Genomic DNA, 16,620 nt, shown 5'->3' with positions numbered 1-16,620 from the left:
ACAGCATGAGAACCAAGGACACCTCTAGAAGAAGAAAGAACGGCTCACGGCTCTGAATGGATAAGCGCCTGCATGAACGGTTGAAGAGTGTTTTGTAGAATGCTCTGCTGGCATGTAAAGCTGGATGGGAAATTGTAGGGTGGACGGGCAAGCTAGAAAAGAAAACTTGTGAAGGTATGCAAGTGATGTGGGAACTTGTAATAAACGATTTGGATCGTTCACATCTGAGTCCATGCATCAGATGCTGCATAAGACTTCCTTCTTGAGGAGCAACCAGCCTTCCTGGACCCCCTTGCTCTTCAGGGCTGAATCCCAAGGGACCCTCCCGACCGGCGTCCTGAACAATTGAGAGCCCGACCCCCGCTCCTGACTCCACCAAGGATACCGAACCCTACCATCTCTTGCTCACTCTGCCCTCGACAGCTCCCGACCTCCACATCTCACACCGGTCCTCCTCTGCTTGTGAACAGCAGCTCCAGTGGGGCACCTCCCCGGTGGGCTCTCTTACCAGCTGCACCAGGAGGCACACATCTTCCACACACTCTAGAAACCTCCAGGACTGCTGCTTCTGCACTGTACTGTATCTCCAGCATATATCAGGGAAGTGGAAGTCCGCCATGAGAACAAGGGCTGGCGATTGCACGATTTCTGCCAGCTGCTCCTAGAGCACCTCACCTGTTTCTTCTGGTCTGGAGGAGACCCCCACCAGGACGGCAGCAGTGTCAGCCCTCCCCCTGATCTTTACCCACAGGGACTCAGCCTGATCATTCCGAGCCCCAAGCTCAACAACACTGAAACACTAACATAGAGAGCCATGCCACCATCCCTCCTTCCTTGCCGATCCACTCCAAAGAGCTTATAGCCCTCCACTGTAGCAGTACACAAGTGGGAGTGACGGCAACTAAGTCATGGTTTGCCTGCTGCACAACGGCTTCTGGCTCATCCTGCTTCTAGCAGACGCTGTGTGCGCTGATGCGGATGCACTTCAGTTAAGACATTGTCACCCCAACTCCAGCATTCTTCCCTTTCAGACCTAATGTAAAGCAAGCATAACGTACTCTCAGCATCAGTGATGACATGCCTAGAGTACATTGTTGAGTTCAGGGCCCCTGACTACAAGAAAAACATGGAGGCCCCACAGTGTGCACGTGGAAGGGCAACGGGCAGGAAAGGGTCTGGAACAAAAGTCCCAAGAGGAGCGGCAGAACGAACTGGGGTTGTGCAGTCCAGAGGAGGCTCAGGGGTTGGTCTCTCCACGCCGTATAACTCCCTGAAAGGAGGTTGTAGGGGGTAAGTTTAGGTTGGATATCAGGAAAACTTCTTTGCAGAAAGGGTGGTTAAGCACTGGAATGAGCTGCACAGGAAGGTGGTTGAGCCACCATCACCACCACGTGTTTAAAAACCATTTGGATGTGGTGCTCGGGGACACGATGTAGTGGAGGGTTGTTAGAGTTAGGGTAGCACGGTCAGGTTGCTGTTGGACTGGGTGATCTTACAGATCTTTTCCAGCCCGAGCGATGCTATGACACTCTGATTCCATGAGGGGATTGAGTGCACTCTCAGTAAGTTTGCAGGTGACACCAAGTTGGCAGGAGGTGGCGATCTGCTCGGGGGTAGGAAGGCCCTTCAGAGGGATGTGGACAGGCGGATCGCTGGGCTGAGGCCAACGGGGTGAAGCTCCGGTGAGGCCACACCTCGAGTGCTGCGTTCAGTTTTGGGCCCCTCACTACAGGAAAGACGTGGAGACCCTGCAGCGTGTCCAGAGAAGGGCAACAAAGCAGGTGAGGGCTCTGGAGCGCAGGCCTTACGAGAAGCAGCTGAGGGAACTGAGATTGTTTAGCCTGCAGGAGGCTCGGGGGAGACCTTGCCTGGTGCTCAGCTACCTGCTGGGTTAAAGCTAGTGTCTGCACACTGCACTCCCACAGCCACTTCAGGCTTCGAGAGCCAAAGTCAAAACAAGCCATCTACTTAGGCCCTCAAAGCTGCATTTGTGCCTCGAAAGAACGGGATGGGACTGATAAAGGAGGTTTAGTGCCCTGAAGTAAAGGCTCTGGGTCCTTCCAAGGTGGGCTGGAGCCCCCACAACGGCAGTTTGCACAGTGACAGGCAGCTTTTGCTCCTCAGCAGAGGCTCTGCCCATTCCAAAGTAGAAATCTGACCTGCAAAGCAGACACTGCGGCTTTTCAGCATGAGGATTTGAACCCTGGGAAGGAGCGCTGGATGCTGCCCAGATGGCTGAGACCGTCCATGGAGGCCTCGGGCCCCCAGCCTCGATCCATGCCACCAAAAAGGACGGCTCGCTCAGCACGCACGAGGCGGCGAGCCCTCCGCAGAGATTAACAGGAGAGGGCGGATTCTACACGGTAGAGGTTTTGATCCCATAACACAGTTTAGGAAACTTAAATGAAGCATTTGCACAAACAAATGAGCATGGAACGGCCATTGTGACACGCGGGGTGCGGAACAGAGCCAAGGCTGCGGGGCTCAGGCCGAGCTCAGTGCGACTTGGTGAGGTGAGCAGGGAGGAAGGGGCTGCCTGAGGCTGCCCAGGGAGGAGGGTTCCCCAGCGCTCGGGGCCTGAGCTGAGAACTCAGCCTCGTCCCGCTTCTCCCCTAGGTTGTCACGCGGAGGACGAAGCCCAGCACTGATGGGACAGAGACTCTGCAAGTGGTTTCAGTCAACTGCGGAGACACAGGAGGCCGCCGGCTCGAGGGAGCCAGGTGAGAGCAAAGAATCCCTGCACGCAGGGGAGAGGGGTGCTGGGGGTCTGCCAGCGGCAGACAGGGGAGGCGGGGCACGCAGGGCCCCTCTGCTCCTTGGCCAGGGAGGCCGCGGTTGGGCTGTGGCCGCCTGCTGGCAGCACTGGGCCTGCAGTGCCCCTTCCTCTCCACGGCCACAGCCCTGGCCCTCAGCTGGCACGGCCGGCACACAGCAGCCCCTGGGACAGCCCCCAGGGCACCTGGCTGCGCAAGCCGCTCACTGCTGTTCCTCTCTCCTCTCCAGCATGTGAGATCTGCGGCCGAGTGGATCAGCACTCGAGCATCCTTGGGCCAATAGAACAGTGCCGTCAATTCTATTTACATATATTTTGTGTGGTGAGTTTCCACGTGCCTCCTGACACCTTCCTCCAACCGGTGCTTGCCTCCTTTCTGCCCTAACAAGAGCCTGCTCTTTCCTCTTGTACAGATATTTATCAATGGTCTTTGTGAAGTTGTGGAAGACCACACTGGCCTAACTTTTTGGATGAAAGACCTGATACTCAAATTGAGGGAGGCAGAACAGACGGTGAGCACTGGACTGGAACAGGGAGCTTGGCGCCCGGAGAGGCGTGGAGAGCTTAGCCTGGTCCAGGGAAAGCAATCCCAGCCCTTCCAGCCAGCCCCAAGAGAAACCCCTGCTCTTGCAGACGAGCCCTGTTCAGCAGGCAGCTCTGCAGAGTGCCAGCCAGCCCTGCCCCCATCCCGTGCCCTGCACAGAGGTGCGGGGCCCGCTGCGTAGGCCCTGAGCCTGCAGCTGATGGGAAATGCTCTGCTCTTTACAGCTCTGCTTCGTTTGTGGCAATGTGGGGGCCGCCATCACCTGTGCAGAGCCGGGCTGCGACCGCAGCTTCCATCTCCCCTGCGCTTCCAAGGGTGAATGCGTCACCCAGTACTTTGGAGAGTTCAGGTAAGGGCTGCCAGGCATCGCCTGCGAGCCTCCAACCCCTGCTTCAGCACCAGCCAAAGAAGCGAAGAGCGCGCCGTGACGCCTCCCAGCAGCCTGACAGAGCCAGAGCCAAGGCCTGGGGCTCCTTCCCGTTCCTCTGCCCTCCTCGCAGCACTTTTAACCTTGCCCATCCCTCCCATCTTCCCCCAGGTCCTTCTGCATGGAGCATTGCCCACAGCAGGCAGTGGAGGCAGCGCCGGCGCAGGACACGACCTGCATCATCTGCATGGACCCCGTGGGGGACAGCGTGTCCTACAGCACCATGGTGTGCCCAGCCTGCCGACACGCCTGGTTCCACCGGGCCTGCATCCAGGTGGGAGCCCTCTCCTCACCCCATGAGCACGGCAGGTGCTCAGCAGCACCAGGCCTGGCTCACACTCACCCTGTTCTGTTTCTGCTGCAGGAACAGGCCATGAGCTCCGGGTTTTCTTTCTTCCAATGCCCCGCCTGCAGAGACAGAGACCAGTTTATTACGGACATGTACCTTATGGGGATCCGAGTCCCAGTCAGGTTGGTGTCTTTCAGCTGGCTCTTGAGATGTGAGGGCACACGAGCTGTCCTTGGCAAGGGACTGCCCCAGCTGGCCTGGCCCTTTGCAGCCATTCACATGGGCCTCAGCATCACTGGGAAGCTGGAACTGGGCGTCGGGAGGAAGGGGAGGGATGCCATGGATTAGTTTTAGTCCTGGGGCACTCAGTGCTCATTCCATTCCCTCCTTTCCTTGGCAGAAGACCAACATGGGAAGACAACGATCCCTACGCATCACTACTGGAGAGGCACGGGAGCTGCGATGCCAGCGTCTGCCTTTGCCCACATGGCAGGGAGCAGGCAGAGGAAGAGGGGTGAGTTACCTCAGCAGCCCTCTGGGGCTCGGTGTGGGATCGCAGCCTCACCACAGGCAGGGAGAGCACAGACTGGGCACCAGAGCTGTGCCGGGCGCTCCCTGGCTCAGCTCACTTTGTCCTCACGGCCACAACCCGTTTGTTTCCCCAGGCCCTGGCAGCTGCTCCTCTGCAGCTCCTGTGCCGCACAAGGCACTCACCGGTGCTGCTCCAACTTGAGTCACAGCACAACCAGCTGGGAGTGCAGCGCCTGTGCTGGAGAGGACACCGGTAAGAGGCAAACGGCCGCGTGCTGCTGGGCTGGGGCCAGGCGAGGCCTGGCAGCGGCTGCTGAGGGCTGCCTGGCTCAAATCCCTCTAGCCCAGCACCAATGGGAGTCAGTTCACCCCGTGGCTGCAATTCCATCCTGCTCACTTTCCTGCCTCTCCTTACAGCCTCCAGCACCAACTCAGGCCTTCCTGGCTGCAGCACCACCAGCCAGGCACCATCGGGGCCAGCTAACTCTTCCCCCGGGCCTGAGAGCAGCGGCCTGTCCAGCCAGCGCAGGTCAGACCAGAGGAGAATCCGCCCGCGTGCACAGCGGGATGAAGATAACGAGCCGCGACGACACCGTGGGAGCAGCCGTAATGCTGCCCCGACTGTTGGGAGCCGCACTCCAAACGCTGCCAGCCAGGAGACATCAGCGTCCTCGAGGCGCAGACAGGGACAGCGGGCCCGGACAAGGAGCCGCTCTCCATTGCAGCGCCGGGCCCCAGATTCTCCAAGCCAGCCCCGAACGCGCCGTGGGAGCAGGCAGGCACCAGCCTCAAGCGCTGAGAGCTGCACCCACACAAACTCAAGACAGGGAGCACCGCGGTCCTCGAGGGTTTCCATGGCAGCTGAGAGAACACAGTCCAGGCAGACACGGCGGGCCAGGACTCGGAGCCGCTCCCCTCTGGAACATCGGGCTGCAGAGACCAACAGCCAGCCCCAAAGACGCCGCAGGAGCCGGTCCAGGCGACCAGGGCCAGCCCAGGGGCGAAGCTGCTCCCGGGTTCCACGTCGGGCCCAGAACATCAACCGCCGGCCCCACTGATGTTGCAGGAGCAGCCGTGTGCCAGCTCCAATTGTTATGTAAAGTCACCACAATCCATCAATAAAAGTGACAGTTCCATCATGCCACTGTCAGTTTGGTTCTTCTCTGCCTTTGCCGAGGTGGGCAGCTTTAGGGGCTGCAACCACGGGCATCTCTTCTCCCCAGCACCCAACCCACTCCTTCCTCCCCCCAGCCCGGTTCAGGCTGAGCTGGGTTCTGGCCCCGACTCCAGCAGGCGCAACGTTTCCAACACACAACGTGGCGGAGGCCAGGCTGGCAGCTGCAGCCCCGTTCTGGGGGTGTTTCTGTCATCATGGGGATGCCACTGTGTTTGGGACACGCGGGCAGCCCCACGGCTGCTGCCGGCTGTGGGTGGGCTGGGGCCCAGGCTTTCCTCCTGCATTCGGGTAGTGCCTCAGGTCTGAGGGCTGCTGCTGCTCTGGGGATGCTGCCAGGCTTGGGGTGACGCAGCCCATCGAGCGCGTGAGCCACTCTTCTCTGTCCCAAAGTCCGGCGCCACGCCTCCTGTGCGAGCAATACCAGTGCTGCCGCTGCTCCTAAGCGGGATGGCCACTCTCTACTTACTCGCTCCAACTGCCCAGAGAAGCAGCCCACCGCTCTCTTCCTGCACCCAGTGTGTTCTCCCAACACACCCAGTGCAGCGCGTGACGTTTTGCTGCCGTGCCACAGCCATCTTGCAGCCCCGAGCGCGGTCGCAGCCCCCTTGGCTCTCGCAACACGGCGCGTTAGCGGCCTCGTCTAATTCCAGCTTTTCAAACCTTCCTTCCCACGCCCGCTCCGGGCCCGCCGGCCGCACTCCGCCGCGCACCCAGCGCTCTCCGGCCGGTGTCCCCGCGCCATCCCCCGCCGGCCGGGTCGTCTGGACGCTTTCCCTCTCCCTCCGGCTCTCGCTGGCCGCCGCGCATCCGTGGACGCCCCGCGCGGACTCACGCTGCGGGTGCGGAGCGCGGTCCGCTCGGCGCCTCCGCCCGTCTCCCAGCAACGCGCCCGCCCTCTCGCGTGGCCCTCGCGGCTCGCCGTAGCGCGGTGGCGGCGGCGGCGGCGCGCCCGGGCTGGCGGTGAGTGCGGAGCGTTGGGCCGTGGCGCCCGGGTTCCGTTTCAGCCCGCGCCCGGCGGTGCGCCGAACGGGGCCCGGCCCAGGGGCTGCCCCTGGCAGCGCGACCTCAGCCGGGGGGGGCGGAGAGGCCGCGTCCGCGTCCTTCCGGGCCGGGGCCGGGGCCGGCGGCTCGGTGGGAGGCTGCCCGCTTGTGGCCTTGGGGACGTCGCCGCGTTTGGCACGCGCGGGCAGAGTCGGGACCCGGGCTTTCCTCGTGCGTTCGGGCGGTGCCGCGGGTCTGAGGGCTGCCGCTGCTCCGGGGATGCCGCCGGGCTGGCGGTGCTGGCGTTGTCTCCTCGCCCTTGCCGCGATGGCAGGGTGGAGTGCAGCTTCCCGACAAAGCTGCGTTGGCTGGCTCTCCTGCCCATCCTGTGCCAGCCCGATTTAAAACCTGGCCTCCCCCGTGCCGTTTGTTCTGCGCTTCCTCTAAAAAGGGTTCTGCTTGTGGCTGCCCAGAGTGGGGAGTCCAGTGCCTGGCCTCAGTCAGAGCGCACGTTTGCTGGGGCTGCATGGCCGGCTTTGTTTTTAGGCACCGAATCACCGATCCGAGCGGTGAAGAGGCTGATGTGTGTGCTGCTCTGCCCTCTCTCTGACCTGCTGGCAGCACCATGGATATGCGCTGTGGCACGGCAGCAGTGCTGCACCCTCCTATTTGTTTAGGGCATCCAGAAGCTCAGGTCCCTAGCTGGTCACTCCGCGTGGCACTTGCCAAGGTCCTAACTTGTCTCAGACCAACTTGCTACACGCTCTGTATAAGATGCGTCACAGAATCTCAGCATGGTTTGACTGAGAGGGACCTTACAGCCCCCAGCCCCACCCCTGCCATGGTCTGGCTGCCTCCCAGCTTGGGCTGCCCAGGGCCCCTCCATGGCCTGGGACGCCTCCAGGGATGGCACCCACAGCTCTGGACAGCACTGCCAGCGCTTCACTGCCCACTGAGCAAAGAATTTCTTCCTACTATCTCACCTAAATCTCCCCTGTTAGTTTGAAATTGTTACCCCTTGACCTTTTACTATCAGTCGGTGTAAGAAGTCATTCTCCCTCCTAGGTGAAAGCTCCCCTCAAGTACTGGAAGGTCACAGTGAGGTCTCCCTGGAGCCTTCTCTTCTCCGTGCTGATCACCCCCATCTCCCTCAGCCTGTCTCCATAGGAGAGGTGCTCCAGCCTGCTGAGCATCTTCGTGGCCTCCTCTGGCCCCGCTCTAACAGCCCCACAGCCCTCCTTTACTGTGGCCCCCAGGCCTGGACGCAGTGCTCCAGGTGGGGCCTCATGAGGGCAAAGCAGAGGTGGAACAATCCCCTCCCTGCCTGCTGCCCCCTGCTGTTGATGCAGCCCAGGATGCTGTTGGCCTTCCAAGCTATGAGTGCACACTGCTGGCTCATACAGAACTTTTTGTCCATCAGGACCCCCCAAGTCCTTCTCTTAGTCCTTCTGCTCTGAAAGAGCTGTTCTCCCAGTCTGTACACAAATCTGGTATTGCCCCAAGCCAAGTACAGCACCTTGCCCTTAGACTTACTGAACTTTGTTAAGTTCACATGGGCCCACTTCTCAAGTTCGTCCAGGTCCCTTTGGATGGTATCCTTTCCTTCCATTTTATCAGCTGCACCACCCAAGTTGGTGTAATCCACAGACATGCTAATCCCACTGTGTGTGTCATTGGTAATGATGTTGAAGAGCACTGGTCTTAAGATGGTCCCCCTGAGGGACACCACTCGCCACTGGCTCCCACCTGGACATAGCGCTGCCAACCAGCCACTTCCTTACCCACTAAAGAATCCTCCCTTCAAGTCCATATCTTGGGAAAGATTGGGAAAATCCTGGGAAGACTTTGGGCAGTTGGACAAGTGGATCTGAGAGCAGGATTGGCAGCTGTCACCAGCTTTGGGCTCTTGTGCGGTGGCATTAGTGGTGGCACTTGGCCTTCTTTGGCTTAACCCAGTTGTTTACTCCAGGTGCATGAACCCACAAGAAAGGGGGAAGTCCTCAGGTGGCAGCATCCTCCCCAGAAGTTCTGTTCTAGCTGTCTGTCTTACCTCCGCTCTGGAGCTGGTGCCTGTGAAGAATGACCTCACGGGGTGCTGGGACGGCTCTGTCAAGGAAGAACTACCGGCTGAGCACTGGGCCAGACAAGTCCAAGGTTGCAGGTATGGGCTGAGCATGCTTTGTATGAGCAGGACTGCTGTGGATCGGGGTGAGGGGCCCCGGCCTCACCTGAGATCACCTGCGTTCCAGTTGCACTTATCTTACTGACAAGAGGCATAGCGGGGCTGAAACTGAGTAAATCTCTGAGCTGAGGTGAGGTTTTGGGAGGGCCTTTCCTGCCCTATGAAGGACTCCACCAGCAGCTCAGGTCACAGTGCCCTTTCTTCAGCGATGAGAGGCTGGAGGGCATGGTGTTGCTTGTCTTTGTCCCATCTGACTCGGGGCAGATGGCTTCTCAGGTTCTGAGATCAGTCTTTTCCTTGGAAACATTGGTACCTGGTAAGCAGTCCATTTTCTCCTGGACTGACCAGTCCATCAGAATCGTGCGTTAAGATCACAGATGTGGGATTTGAGGGCTCTGTGGCATCCAGAGCTTTGTGACACAAGGGATGGCTTTGCACAGTGAAAGCTGGTGTGAGGTGTACAGATTAAAGAGAGCTGTGAGTTCAGTCTAGATGATCTAAGAAGAACTTTTTCTCTCAGAGAGTGGTCAGGCAATGGAATGGCTGCCCAGGGAGGTGGTGGAGTCGCCATCCCTGGCAGTGTTCAAGAGGCATCTGGATGATGTGCTGTGTGATATGGTTTAGTGCTTGTGGTGGCAATGCTGATGAGGAGACGGTTGGACTAGGTGATCTTATAGGTCGTTTCCAACCTTGTGATTCTATGATTCTGTGATCTGTGTCTGCAAGCCTTCCTGTCTCTGCATCTTTAGTGCAGTTAACCTAAAATGTTCCAGGACATCAGGAATTGTAATACCAGAATTATTTGTGTTTGTTTATGGGGGTTTGGTTTTGCTTTTAAATTGGATCCCCACTTTCAAATGTGAAGTTACTTTATCTGGCAGCAGTAAGCAGGGCTCCTGAAGATGTCGTCTCCCCCTGGGGAACCACTGGTAGCCAGAACCACTGGTAGCCTCCCCTCTTGCAGAAATGCACTCGCTCCACGTTGCTGGGCTGTAGGGCTGTTAGTGAAGAGAGCGAGAAGGTAAATAACTTCTTGGAGCTCCGTCTTCCCCTGTGTTGGTCTGCGAACCTTATTGCTTGTACTCGAAGTTAATGCTTTGATTTCTAACTCTCTGAGCTTCTTTTTCTCTCTCCTTTTGTTTTCCCACAAGGGATTGTGAACAGCAGGCTACTGAATGATTATCTGCATCGGGTCTTCTCCAGTGCTGATGGGAACCAGCCTGCAGCTGCTTACAGGTATGGGACTTCTTAGTCTCTAGATGGCAGCGATGCTGCATCAGTCCCCTGCATGTAAAACCCCATATGAAAGGTCACGAGACAATATTTCTGAAATAAATAGGCAGGTATGCATTGCCCTTCTCATTCCTGTTCCCTCTCTGCTTGCGAAGAAGTGCAAAATGCACAGGTTTTAGCTAGTGAAAAGTATGTCATCAGTGCCCAGTAAATTGAATGCAAGGCTGCTACTTGTACATTGAAGACCAAATGCTTCTCAGGCAGTGGAACAGTCAGTCCTTTTCTTGTTAGGAGTCACCAAAGGAAAAGGAACACAAAATTGCTGTACAGTGTCTTTTTCCATCTCTTTGCTTTCATTTCTCCTTGTAGTCCAGCAGCTTGTAGCTTTGGATGAGAGGAAGGTGCTTTGCATTTAAATGTTTTGGCAGAGGCAAGTCAGCTGGGTGCAGAGCAGGTCCAGGTGTTGCAGAGAGGCAGGCGCGTGGCTGCTGCTGGGTGGGCGCTGCTGCAGAGTGGGCTGGGGTCATGTTCTGCAGCCATACTTAGTAGTGCCAGCTCAAATGTGAGCCTGTGGCTGCTAAAAATAGCTCTGGGTTCTCTGTGTGCTTGATGAGCTGAGGTTCTTGTGGGGGAGGCGACATGGGTTGTGTTACTTGGCCACAAGCTCTCCTGCCAACATGCCTTAGTTGTTCCAGTGCCCAGTGTTCCAGTTTTGCTTGTCGGTACTGCTGACTTCTTTGCCTGGCAAGCACAGAACTGATAGTTGGTTGGATCGGTCCCTCTGTTTGCAGCTCCCTCCCAGTCTTCTCCCTGGACTTGGTAGAAAGCCCAGTAGCAGTCAGATTGGTCTCGAAAATAGTATTTACTCCATGAGAGCAACTTCTACGGTGTGCTTTGTTGTCTTTTGGGGAGCTCGTTGTAAACCTCTCTGGCTGTCTCCTCTCCATCTGTCTCGTGCTCTTCTGCCTCTTTCCTGCACTCCTTCTCCATGCTAGCTGCTGATACAGCTGCTTTGCTGAAGCCACTCTCTCCTGCCAATCCAAAGCTGCTTCTTTGGTTCTGCTTCTGTGCATCTTCACATCCACTGGACTTTCAGAACATCTCTCACCACTTCTTCAAAAAGCACCTGGTCCCAAAGGATTGGAATGGTTGTTCCACAGATGAGTGGAAATGGGAACCAGGATATGAAAAGCCAGCAATTCTCACAGTAATAAAGGGAAATCACGATGGTGCCACAAACACAACACAAGCAGTGCTGTTCTGTTAATCTTTGGGAAGTTTTAAAAGGAAAAGAGCATGAAATGACAAAGTTTGCTGCTATTACAAAGTGATGTAGTGAAAGGGGAGCAGCCCCAACTTTACACATAAAGTAGTGGGATCTGGGCTGATTTCTGCTGCATAGGAATGAGACAGGAGGGAGATGAACTCTTCAGTAAGTTAGGGAAAAAAAACAGATGGAAAGTAAATGATTGTTAGCAAAGGGAAAAGGAAAGTCATTATGCCACAGAATGAATTTGTGGTCAACCCTCATCTTGATTAGCTTGCTGTGGTTGCACCAGCTCCAAAAGGCTATCTTGGAGCTGCGGAGAAGAAGGGTAAGAGCAACAGCCATAAGTCTGGAAGGTCTGCTGTACAAGGAGTAAGTAAGTGAGCCAATCTCAAGACGAGAGAACTGAGAGGGTCTGTGTGGAAGGTCTCTGCAGTGGTAGACTGGAGGGTGTTGGCGAGGCATTTTACTTTATTACACAAAGTGTGAAGACAGGATGTTTTTGGCTGTTCTCATGGCGATGATGCTGGGCGAGCTTGACCTCTGTCTGAGCTGCTACAGCTGCTGATACGATCTTCTTTCTGGTTTTGTATTATGAAGTACTTGGGAAAAGAACTAAATCCTGTCCTGTGCTGTGTTTGTATGATGCCAGCCTCAGCAATGTCCCAGCCTTTACTTATTGCCAGTACAGGCTGGCAAAATACTCCTTAGGAGGCTGAAGACTGAAGGATCCTCTGTTAACTGCTTCATTTGTTCGCACCTATTTGGTTCTTGGTTCGTCCATCGCACCGGGATGCCGGTCAGCAAATTCCTCAGATCCATGACAAGAAACTCAGATCAACAGAGCTTCCTGGTTCGTGTGTCAACACGACCCCATGCTGACACTGAAATGCTTTAAAACTTGAAGGCAGAGCTTTCTGAAGTGCTCCTGTGTGTGTTTATTCCCTAGAAAGCACCTGACGTTCCAGAACCTGCAGGAGCACCTCGACCGGTTGCTAGCAGAGGAGAATGGCTCTGAAGACAGCCAAGGTAGGAGGCACAAGATGCCTGCAGTCTGTGTTCGTGCTGTCTGACTGGGGGGGGACAAGTAATGTCATGCAACACAGTTCCCTGAGTAAGCAGTTTTCTGCCATCTTGTGCTCTAATTTATTGCCCCTGTTCATCCTGCCTGCTAGCAGCCCATCAGACAGCCCTCAAGCAGGTCTGCTTGTTGATGGAGGAGGCCAGTTTCCAGGTGGCAATGCCTGAAAAAGCAGCTTTGGAGCAGTAGTTGGATATATTTCAATGATAGCGACGTGCAGAGCCTTTGCCATGACCAGCTGTGAGGAGTGCTGTCCTCACTGGAAATCATAGAGGCCTGCAGATGATTTCTGTCCATGGGTCTCCGCTGTGGGTGTCTGGTTAGGGCCTCAGCCTGTTGCCTCTGTTCTTGCTAGCATCTGTTTCCCTGAACGAGGTAGGAAGTGGCAGGATGCATCCTGGCTCTTCTCCTACAAAGCATTTTTCTTGCAGACCACAGGCAGAGCTTGCCCTCAGTTATGTGGTACGCTGGCCAAACGTTTGGCTCAGAGTTTGACCTTTGAACTTTGCAGAGAGAAAACTTTCAGATGACATGAAGGCTTCATAAATGAAGCCTTTATCATTTATGACCTGACTGCTGCTTAGCTCAGGCCTAGGCTGTTGCTGTGCAAGCTTCCTTTTAGATCTCATGGGTGTCCTGAAGTTCTTTCCTGAAGTTCTCACGGTCTGATGTGTGTAACACTGAGTGCAGAATTCAGGTACCATTGCAGTCTATCTGGCGACACTTCAAAGCTACCTTTAAATCCTGCACATCTTTTTCTGACAAGTTGTCTGCAACTCTCTGTTTCAGATCAGTTAACAGAGGGCCGGCTCGGTCCCTCTACTGTGGTGCTGGACCACACGAGTGGCTTTGAGGGGCTCCTGCTGGTTGATGATGACTTACTTGGGGTGAGTGTGATGCTGGCTGCTGCAGGAAATGGGCTTGTGAGACTAAAAGCTCTCGGTTTGTTTGTCATGGCAGGTCCCTTTCACTGCCTTTGTAGTGTGTTGTTAAATGGAATGTACTCAAAAAGCTGAGGAGTCCTGGAGGAAATGATCTCTCCTGGGAAAAGGTCTAGCAGTACCCCCAAGTCTTAGCAAGCTCTGAGTGGAGCTGCAAGGGTGGGGAAGTGTTACGCTGGCCCAATGGCTCACAGAAGAGCTTGGCTAAGCAAGAGGAGGGGATGGCAAAAACTTTTCTGTCCCTCCCTCCAGTGGCTGCCTCTTCCTTCCTTTCTTGTTATGTTGTTTAACAGTGAGAACAAGCTGAGGCCAGGCTGTGCTGCTGTACTTTTTCCTTTCTCCTTTGTCTCTGTCAGTTTCCTGCTGGTTCGCCAGCTGATATTCTTCACTACACTTTGGGTTTGAGGCCTTATTGCCTAACTTTGTAAAATCTTCTGTTTATTGGTCCAGGTGATTGGCCACAGTAACTTTGGCTCTATCAGGGCCACAACGTGCGTGTACAAAGGTAAGAAGATAAGTGGGTGATGCTTTGGTTAAGATCCCAGGAAGAACGCATGGAGAGCACAGGAAATCTTGCATATGTTGCAGTTCCAAAGCTCTGTCTTCCCAAATTCACCTGCTGGTTTTTCAGGAAGTCAGGAGGGTGGAGAATTGTGTGGTGCCCAAGTGAAGAGCTGGGAGGGGAGTCCTGGGGATGTTGCAAATACGCTTTGTGCGCCAGGTTATTTTCTATGGGAACTGCATCACATTCTACTCCTCTAACAGTGAGTCAAGTGGCACGGATTTACTGTGTGGTCTCTCTGGTTTTTTTTCAGGGAAATGGATTTATGAGGTGCTTATCTCCTCCCAGGGACTCATGCAGATTGGCTGGTGTACTCTCAACTGCAGATTTAATCAGGAGGTAGTGTCACTCGGCTGCTCGGTGTTCCTCCTCTTTGCCTGGGGGAGGCAGGCCCAGGCCAGCTCTTGTCAGGCACTGGGTGGGATGTTTGGTGCCGGGAAGGTTTGCCATCTGCAGAGTCTCACTATCTTGTCACTCTGCAGCACTTGAGAGGGAGGGTGACAAACATCCTGGGGGGCTGCTTTGACAGGGATTTGGAGGTGTAATGTAGCAGTGCTCTTTTTCTAACCCAAATGTTAGTAGGGAAGAGAGACAAAGATCGCAGGCCAAGGGCAGACCGTGTCTGCTGTCAGCTGTGCTCCCTGTCTGCCGGTCTCCCCGTTGAAGCTGCTCTTGCAATGAGAGGGATCCTTTGTGCTTGTCCACTTCTGAGTCTCCTCTTTGATCCTGTGATGCAGGAAGGAGTTGGAGATACACCAGATTCCTATGCGTATGATGGCAATAGGGTGCGCAAGTGGAACGTGACCACTACCAACTATGGCAAAGTGAGTACTGTCCTTCCGGGAAGGAAAAAGAAAGCAGGTGTCTCCTGCTCACTGGATTCTGCTGGGCCCTGTGGAAAACATTTGATTTGTGCTTCCAGCTTCAGTCTGCTCCTGGGGAGGCTGTGTGCCAGCACTGATTTGTACTTGAGGGGTGCTGGGCACCCTGTGTGGATGCTTTGTTTGGCAGCCCGGCAGATTGATTCCCAGCACGGTGCTGCTGGTGATGTCTGAAAGGCTCTGGTTCTTTGTAGCGCATCAGAGGATGATGCAGTGTTGGGATAAGCATTCCTCTGATCCTATGCGTGTTCCTAATGCTCAAAGGAAGAAAGAAAATCCCATCCAGAGGCTTCCAGAAGTGTCTGAAAATGCAGTGTGAGCTGCTGGCAGAAGGAGCTGCCACTCCTTCTTCCCTGAATCATAAGGGACTGATTGGCCTTACAGTCCTTCTTCTGATGTGGGAACTTGCTGGGTATGTGTCTAACATATTTTTTTCTCCTTTTAATGCAGTCTTGGGCTGCAGGAGACATCGTCAGCTGTCTGATAGACCTTGAGGAAGGCACTATTGCTTTCTGCCTGTAAGCATCTTTGCCCAGTTCCCTGTTCTGTGAATGGCTGCATATAATCTACATGTTTCCTCGTTGCTCAGCAGGTTGCTGATCCCTCTTTCTTCCTCCTCCCCTTTATGTTCCTTGTTAGCTCCAGCTTCTGCTTTTCTTCTTTGTTTTGAGAAGCCATCTAAGTGAGCTTTGGAGTCTCCTAAGTTTGGGTGAGAGCAGTTGTTAGAAGAGTGCTCAAGCTCCTAAATAGCTGTAAAGTTTGCTGGGATTTTGAAGGAGAAGGCACATGTTGGGATGCTTAATACTACAGTTGGCTGAGCCCCACTGATTGCTCTCATGGCAAGTGTAGACATTGCCTGTGCTATAGTTGGAGGGAAGTGTAATAAATGTGATAAATCTCCAGCCTCCATTTCCACTGGACAGCGAGCAATGGCCAACCTGAGTACAAATTGTTCCCAGGCCCGAAACTACAGCCTGAGACAAGTCAGCTGGAATGAAAAACTGTCAGATGCTGCCATCGTCTTTCAAGAAGAGTGGACTAAGACCATTATCCTTCTATTTCTATCAGTGTCAAGTGGATGAGGCCATAAGTGCCACCTGCCTTTAAAATGTCCTGGTAATCACACACCCTGTAAGGATTTGGGTTGCCCTTGGAGCTGAGCAGGGCTCTTCATACTGTGCTGAGTCCAATGCCTTTCCATGCCATTCTATGCAGATGATAATTCGGCTGTGATTCCCAAGGTAGTTGCTGAGCAGCACTGTGGTGTTTGCACATCTGCCAGGTTACAGGTGTTTAGAAGTAGGAATGACTGTGATGGCTGTGTTGGCAGGTCGCTGAGAGGGGAGTGCAGACACATGAATTGCCTGCTGGACCACAAAACCCTTTGACTGTGGCTAAAGTCTTGTGGGCTTTTCTTCTTTCAGAAACGGCATCTCTCTAGGAACTGCTTTTGATAACATCACGAGAGGTGCTGGAATGGCTTACTTCCCTGCCATCAGTCTCTCATTCAAAGAGTCTGTTGCTTTTAACTTTGGAAGCCGTCCACTTCGATATCCTTTGGTTGTGGGGAGAGGAGATCTGAAGGGAGAAGAGCCTGCCCTGAGACCATCTATGGAGGCTGTGGAGTATCTGTGTCTGAGTGCAGTTCACTTTCTTCTCTTAGCACTTCTGCTCAGAGCAGGATCAAGGAGAGAAGAAGCAGACATCCCTCAGCTGGACCACAGCTGCAGGGCCCAAAGTCACCTTTGCTG

General features: G+C 54.8%; 2 protein-coding genes across 2 annotated transcripts in view; both read left to right on the top strand.

Moving 5' to 3' along the window:
• Positions 1-2,231: 2,231 nt before the first annotated feature.
• On the top strand, positions 2,232-5,622 carry LOC306950347 (uncharacterized protein; the record flags this gene model as incomplete). Its single annotated transcript, XM_079540578.1, is given in 11 exon segments — positions 2,232-2,363; positions 2,617-2,720; positions 2,900-3,095; positions 3,187-3,285; positions 3,542-3,666; positions 3,856-4,029; positions 4,031-4,089; positions 4,092-4,215; positions 4,434-4,547; positions 4,699-4,817; positions 4,982-5,622. Coding segments are annotated over 11 exon segments (1,887 nt in total).
• Positions 5,623-8,801: 3,179 nt separating this feature from the next.
• RNF123 (ring finger protein 123) overlaps positions 8,802-16,620 on the top strand; it is a gene marked incomplete at both ends in the record, with an annotated part of 42,625 nt that continues 34,806 nt past the window's right edge. The window contains 9 exons of the mRNA XM_079540131.1: positions 8,802-8,883; positions 10,056-10,140; positions 12,354-12,433; positions 13,275-13,372; positions 13,877-13,931; positions 14,242-14,327; positions 14,726-14,812; positions 15,320-15,387; positions 16,294-16,427. Of these exons, the coding sequence (XP_079396257.1) occupies positions 8,802-8,883; positions 10,056-10,140; positions 12,354-12,433; positions 13,275-13,372; positions 13,877-13,931; positions 14,242-14,327; positions 14,726-14,812; positions 15,320-15,387; positions 16,294-16,427 (775 nt within the window). The remainder of the gene's footprint in view (positions 8,884-10,055; positions 10,141-12,353; positions 12,434-13,274; positions 13,373-13,876; positions 13,932-14,241; positions 14,328-14,725; positions 14,813-15,319; positions 15,388-16,293; positions 16,428-16,620) is intronic.

Source organism: Tetrao urogallus, assembly GCF_951394365.1.
Source record: "Tetrao urogallus genome assembly, chromosome: 10".
In the NCBI taxonomy this organism is placed as follows: Eukaryota; Metazoa; Chordata; class Aves; order Galliformes; family Phasianidae; genus Tetrao; species Tetrao urogallus.
This window is presented reverse-complemented; position numbering and strand designations above follow the sequence as displayed.